The sequence below is a fragment of the Notothenia coriiceps genome, unplaced genomic scaffold (assembly GCF_000735185.1).
Source record: "Notothenia coriiceps isolate Sejong01 unplaced genomic scaffold, NC01 NC01_scaffold00029774, whole genome shotgun sequence".
Lineage (NCBI taxonomy): Eukaryota > Metazoa > Chordata > Actinopteri > Perciformes > Nototheniidae > Notothenia > Notothenia coriiceps.
In genome coordinates, this window is record NW_011362475.1 from 9435 (window position 1) to 16728 (window position 7294).

Sequence of the window (7294 nt, forward strand, 5' to 3'; positions counted from 1 at the left end):
ACTCTTGAGTTAGTGTTTTATTTCCACACAGAATAATAGCCCACATTGTATCTGCCTTCATGACCTGAACCAAGCAGACTCCTCCATTGACTTGTTGATTTTTCTGCCTCCTCAGATCCTCGTCTCCTCGCTCTATGAGCCGGTCTCCTGGACGCTCTGCCAGCCGTTCGCCCGGACGCTCTCCATCCCGCCGGCTGGACGACACCGACGAGGCTCAGCTGGAGAGACTCTACAAACCCGTGTTCGTCCTCAAACCTTCCTCCGTCAAATGCTCCGAGGGGCAGACCGCCAGATTTGACCTGAAGGTCGTCGGCAGACCGATGCCCGACACATTCTGGTTCCACAACGGTGAGAGAAACAACTTATTCTAGAAAGACTCGGCTCTATCTGTTGCTTCTGCCGACCCTAAAACCATTGTATCCTTGTTTTCCCAGGACAACAAGTTGGAAATGACTACACACACAAGATAGTGGTTAAAGAGGACGGTATCCAGTCCCTGATCATCGTCCCCGCCATGCCACAGGACTCCGGAGAGTGGACCGTGATCGCCCAGAACCGAGCCGGACGCACCTCCATCGCTCTGACTCTCACTGTGGAAGGTACGTCAGAAACAGATATAAACAAATACTTGCGATGGCACAGTTCAATGTTATTAAATGATCTCTGCCTTTTTTATTTCCCCCTCCACAGCTCGTGAAAGTCTGACACGTCCTCAGTTTATTGATAAGCTGAAGAACCTCACAGTGAAGCAGGGCACTCTGGTGGAGCTGGCTGTCAAAGCCATCGGAAACCCCCTGCCCGACATCGTCTGGCTGAAGAACAGCGACATCATCTCCCCACAGAAGCACCCACATATCAAGTAAGTATCTCTGATTTGGTCTTTGATTCTCTGATCCCTGAGAGCAGTTTGTGCTGATCAATATATCTGAATTTCAGGATTGAGGGAACTAAAGGACAGGCCAAATTCCAGATCCCATCGTCCTCAGGCGCAGACAGCGCCTGGTACACAGCGACCGCTATCAACAAGGCCGGCAGAGACACCACCCGCTGCAGGGTCAACGTGGAGGTGGACTTCGCCGCTCCTCAAGCCGAGAGGAGGCACATTATCACCAAAGGAACCTACAAAGCTAAGGATATCGCAGCGCCGGAACTGGAGCCCCTGCACCAGCGTTACGGCCAGGACCAGTGGGAGGAGGGCGACCTGTACGACAAAGAGAAGCAGCAGAAGCCTCAGTTCAAGAAGAAGCTGACCTCCATCAGGATGAAGCGCTCAAGTGCGGCTCACTTCGAGTGCCGGCTGACGCCCATCGGAGACCCCACCATGTTGGTGGAGTGGCTGCATGACGGGAAACCCCTGGAGGCGGCCAACAGGCTGCGCATGGTCAACGAGTTCGGATACTGCAGTCTGGACTACGAAGAGGCGTACGCCAGAGACAGCGGCATCGTCACCTGCAGAGCCACAAACAAGTACGGGGTGGACCAGACGTCCGCCACGCTGATCGTGAAAGAAGAGAAAGGCCTGGTTGAGGAGACTCAGCTCCCCGAAGGCAGGAAGGGCGGACACCGGATGGAAGAGTTTGAGCGCATTGCTCACGAGGGCGGACCTGCAGGCGTCACCACTGACGACGAGTATGAAAAAAGCAAACCTGAGATCGTGCTTCTTCCTGAAGCCGCCAGAGCCTATGAAGGCGAAATTGCCCGATTCCGCTGCAGAGTCACCGGTTACCCGTTACCAAAGGTCAACTGGTACCTCAACGGGCAACTCATCCGCAAAAGCAAGAGATACAGACTCAAGTACGATGGTATCTACTACCTGGAGATCGTCGACGTGAAGTCCTACGACACCGGCGAGGTCAGGGTGGTTGCGGACAATCCTCTCGGCACGACTGAGCACACGGTGAAGATCGAGATCCAACAGAAGGAGGACTTCAGATCCGTGCTGCGCCGCGCTCCAGAACAGAAAGCTGCAGAGGCGGCTCAAGACCCCGGCAGAGTCGGGTTTGACGTGATGAAAGTGGATCAGACCAGCGAGTCAGCGCAGGATCGGGAGGTGGTTAAACTGCGTAAGACCCAGAGAGTGGTTCACGAGAAGACTTCGGAGGAGACAGACGAACTGAAGAGCAAGTTCAAGCGCAGGACGGAGGAAGGGTTCTACGAGTCCATCTCCGCCGTGGACCTCAAGTCCCGCAAGAGGGACGACTCCTACGAGGATCTGCTGAAGAAGACTAAAGACGACCTGCTTCACAGACTGAAGGAGAAGGAAGAAGCAGAGAGGAAGTTATTGGAGGAACAGGGACAAATCACCATCCCCACCTACAAGCCCGAGAGGGTCCAGCTCTCCCCGAGCATGGAGGCACCGAAGATCCTCGAACGCATCACGAGCAAGACCGTCGCTCCGATGGACGAGGTTCGCTTCACACTGAGAGTCGTCGGCAGACCGGAGCCCGAGGTCCAGTGGTTCAAGAACGGCGTCCTGGTGGAGAAGACGGAGCGTGTCTTCTGGTACTGGCCAGAGGACCACCTGTGTGAACTGGTGATCAGAGACGTGACCGCAGAGGACTCCGCCAGCATCATGGTCAAAGCCGTGAACGTAGCCGGGGAGGCCTCCAGCCACGCCTTCCTGCTGGTGCAAGGTAAGACATTTGAACACAAATCTCCAGCTCATTGTCTGTCGCCTTGTTTCCACAAGGCTCAGTGTACGAGTCCGAGTCAAAGCACAGTAAAACTGTCTGAAAACCCTCCCAGGTACTCTGGTGGTACGTTTAAAATCCATCTCTCTTAGTCTTTATACCCAGATGGTGTTCATCTTCTTGTGTTGTTTTTACTTTTACCATAAAGTCTCCAATGTTTCTGATAAAACAATCTTTTATAAAAAGTTAACTGGTCATTGTTTTGGGTTTTAGTTGCCCTTTCATTGAAGAGCACAACAAAACGGGATCAGAAAAATGCGTTGTCTAACTTTGAAATACTTGAAATGATTTGTAAGTCCCATGGAAGACGACAGAAGGGGTTCCCCTGTCTAAACTATCGGGGACTGCAGACACAAAACTACACTTGTGAGCAAACGAGGCATGAATCCTAATTAAAGTCGGACTCTAACGTGATATTTCCTCGTTGCAGCCAAGGCAGTGGTGAGCTTCATCCAGCAGCTGGAGGACACCAGCGCCAACGAGAAGGACACCATAGTGACGTTCGAGTGTGAGACCAACGAGCCCTTCGTCAAAGTCAAATGGCTGAAGAACAACATGGAGATCTTCCCCGGAGACAAGTACAGGACGCACTCTGACAGAAAGGTCCACTTCCTGTCGGTGCTGGTGATCAGCATGAAGGACGCCGCAGAATACTCGTGTGTGGTTATAGACGAGGAGAGCATCAGGAGCAGCGCCCGGCTCCACGTAGAAGGTACTGAGAGTCCCTTCATGGGGTTATCATGGCTTAGTTTCTCATTATGATCTTTGGCTCTCTTCTTTGTTTACTTTAGTTTTCTTTGGCTTTCTTTCGTTTTGTTTGGTTTAATCTCGGATTTTTTTGGTTTTTTCTTTGGCTTTTTCTGGCTTTCTTAGTTTTATTTTCTGTTGGTTTTTATCTTAGTTTTTCTCAGTTTCCTTTTGTTCACTTTGTTTTTTCTTTAGCTCCTTTGGTTTATTTAGGTTTTGGTGGTTCTTACCTGAGTCTTCTTTGGTTTCACTTTAGTTTTAACTTGTTCTTTTGTTATATCACATTTTTTCTTTGATTTTATACAGTTATTTAGCTTTTTCTTTATTTCTCTTGATTGTTGTCCTGGTGGTTTAGTTTTCTTTGGCTTTATTCTTAGTTGACTTACTCACATTTATTTCATTTCTTTTGTTCTATCATTGTTTAGTTTAGTTTTTCTTTGTCTTTCTTGAGTTGAGTTTGGTTGTATCTTGGTGTGTGATGGTGTTTGATACCTTTCTGTACCCAGGTGCTGCCCTGGAGCTGAAAAAGCACCTGGAGAACATCGAGGTGCCGGAGACCTACTCCGGAGACTTCGAGGTGGAGCTTTCTCGTGAAGACACTGAGGGCAGCTGGTTCTTCGGAGACAAGGAGATCTCCCCCAGCAGCAAATACGTCATTTCCTCCCGCAGAGGACGCCAATCCCTGTCCGTCAAAGACGTGAAGAAGACCGACCAGGGGAAATACACCTTTGTGTGTGGAGAGCTGAAGACCAGCGCCTCCCTGAAGATGAAGCGTAAGCATAAGACGCCTACAACCAACTGGGATTATTATGACTGATATCGCAGTTGTGATATCATTTGGGAATTAACCTTACTCACATTATCATTGACTCAAATGATTAAAATGATCATGTTGTGATTTGTTAAAGAGTATCTGTACCAAACAAGGATGTCAAGTCTGAAGAATAATCCCTGTAGCTCCACAATACTTCAGATATTTTCACACATTTTGCCTACACTAAATATTGTTCTAACTTGGATTTTGATATCATTTGGATAGCTTTTAGATCACATTTATATCACTTTTAGATCACATTTATATCACTTTTAGATCACATTTATATCACTTTTAGATCACATTTATATCACTTTTAGATCACATTTATATCACTTTTAGATAACATTTGGATAACATTTGGACACATTTGGATAACATTTGGATAACATTTGGATAACATTTGGAGACATTTGGACACATTTGGACACATTTGGACACATTTGGACACATTTGGATAACATTTAGATATGATGTTGCTGTGTTTGTCCCCCGCAGTGCGCCAGGTGACGGTGATACTCCCTGAGATAATAACGTCTGTGTAAAGTCTGTATCGACCTGTAGTTGTGGTTATTATAACATCTGTTTTTTCGCCCGCAGTGCGCCCGGTCACCCTGCTGCAGCCGCTCAGCGACCTGACGGTGTGTGAGGGCGACATCGCTCAGCTGGAGGTCCGCTTCTCCCAGGAGAACGTGGAGGGCAGCTGGATGAAGAACGGGACAGCCATCATCGCCTCGGACCGGGTCCACATCGTCATCGACAAACAGATCCACAAGCTGCTGCTGGAGAACGTGAGCCGCGAGGACGCCGCCTCGTACGCCTTCATCGTGCCGGCTCAGGACATCTCCACCTCCGGGAAGCTCAGCGTGCAGAGTGAGTGACGCTCAAGGCTTTAGGCGCGTTCTGGGGCTTCTGGGGCTTCTGGGGCTTCTGGGGCTTTTTGGACTGTTATTGCTGTTTCATTGGGATTCTCTTTGGTTTCATTTAGTTTCCTTTTATCCTGGTTCTCTTTGCATTCATCCTGATGTTATGCAGATTTGATTAGTTTTCATTTGGACTTGGTTTCCTTTGGATTTATAATGTCTTTCTTTGATTTTTCTCTTAGTTATCCTTAGTTTTCTTTGGTTTTATCCTGGTTTCCTTTGGTTTGATTTAGTTTATTGTTGGTTTGATCTTTGTTATCCTTAGCTTTCTTCGGTTCTCTTTAGTTTCTGGCGTCAGATCATTGATTGTCTGTACGTCTCCTTCCTCGCAGCGATCGACATCGTGAACCCGCTGAAGGACGTTTCCTCCGTCGAAGGCACCAAGGCGGTGCTGGAGGCGAAGATCTCGGCACAGGACGTTCTCTCAGTGAAGTGGTACCTGAACGAGAAGCTGCTGACGGCCAGCGATCGGCTGCAGATGGTGTCGAAGGGATCCAAGCAGAGGCTCGTCTTCAACCGGACCTTCGCCTCCGACGAGGGCCGATACAAACTGGTGGTCGGGAAGGTGGACACCAGCTGCAGCCTCTCCGTAGAAAGTAAGACTTCACCCTCCAGAGATCCTCCTCTTGGCTCCTGATCCCAGATCTGTGTCCTTTAGCTAGAGGGATGATTCAACAGAACAAGCCTAACTTTGAAACCTCTTTTAAGACACTTCCTGACAAGATAAGGAAACAAAGACGGTTTCAACGGATTTGATTGCATGTTTTGTTTCATACTGTGTCCGAATTCTCCCTCTCACTTAAGAAATGTGTCCGCTACAGTAAAACAGCAATGTATTGATCCGGCAATAAGTGACTGAACTCTTTCTTTGGTCTTGTTGGTTTTTTCTTTAGTTTTCTTTGTTTTATTTTAGCTTATGGAGCCAGAGAGGCTTATATTCTGTCTAGCAATGAAAACAACTGTTAGAGAAATAATGTGAAGACTACTCATTTGGCAAAAGCTTGAATGGTGTTAAAGTTGTCTGTGAAAACTAAAAAGCCTTTCTCTAGATCATACAACTCCAGAAAGAATAGTGTAGGATAAAATAACATCAAGTGTGCGAGAAGAGAAAGTCTATAACTTAAGATCAGAATAATGACTTTGGTAACCCCCCCCCCCCCCCCCTGCTGTGTTTCCCTCAGAGGTGCGTATCGTGAAGCAGATGGAGGATAAGGTGTGCTCCGAGTCTCAGAACGTGACCTTCAGCGTGGAGGTTTCCCACGCCGGGATCGACCCGCTCTGGATCTTCAGGAACCAGCAGCTCAAAGCCGGACCCAAATACAAGATGGAGTCCAGCGGCAAGATGCACTCTCTGACCGTCGTCAACACCATGAAGGACGAAGAGGGAGCGTACAGCTTCCACGCCGGAGAGAAGACGTGCAGCGCCAAACTCACAGTCTCCGGTAAACTGCAGCTCTTAGACCTTATCTAATCTAATATTCCTTGATGATAAAGCATTTATACCAGAGGCCTGTACTACGAAGCCGGTTCAACCTAACCTGGATATGTTTGAGTTAGCCGGTTGGCCTAATCCAAAACATACGCGCTCTCACTAAACGGTCCTACGACGCTGGTTATCAAGTGGATCACTCAAGCCAGCCGTGTCCTATCTAGTTAGGTGCGTTCACATGAAAGGGGTGGTATCTGGAGCATTCGACCAATCACAAACATGGAGAAGCGTACTGACAGCGCAGCGTCATACTTCCTGAATGAAAAGTCAACTATAATATTAGACATATGAAGAAGTTAAACTTTAAACATCCATGACTTAAACACTTGATCCAGGATCAAAGCCACATAGCTGCACCTGCAAGGTGAATACAGCTGGTAACAGAACAAGTGTTTGAATGCGTACATTAACAGGTTTATGATATCACTGCCCCGTCTAAGACACCATCTGACTTTCATTACATTTGACTCGAGTGTTTCCTCAACTTAATGTGTTGCTTCAAATAATCCTTCTGCATACAGTATGTGACACTGTGAGTGTTGCACGGCCAGATACGGCTCAGCTGACTCAGATAAGGAAATATATGATACATTATGATGTGATATGCCGCGGACTGTACTTAATGTTACTC

The 7294-nt window shown here is 47.9% G+C and overlaps 1 protein-coding gene across 1 annotated transcript in view; it reads left to right on the forward strand.

Moving 5' to 3' along the window:
• Nucleotides 1-6616, forward strand: part of LOC104959046 (titin-like) — a gene marked incomplete at its 3' end in the record, with an annotated part of 7553 nt that extends 937 nt beyond the window's left edge. Inside the window, exons 2-10 of the mRNA XM_010786899.1 lie at nt 116-348; nt 435-599; nt 691-859; nt 937-2633; nt 3121-3402; nt 3944-4210; nt 4852-5124; nt 5507-5770; nt 6356-6616. Coding sequence (XP_010785201.1) covers nt 116-348; nt 435-599; nt 691-859; nt 937-2633; nt 3121-3402; nt 3944-4210; nt 4852-5124; nt 5507-5770; nt 6356-6616 — 3611 coding nt within the window. The remainder of the gene's footprint in view (nt 1-115; nt 349-434; nt 600-690; nt 860-936; nt 2634-3120; nt 3403-3943; nt 4211-4851; nt 5125-5506; nt 5771-6355) is intronic.
• Nucleotides 6617-7294: the final 678 nt, after the last annotated feature.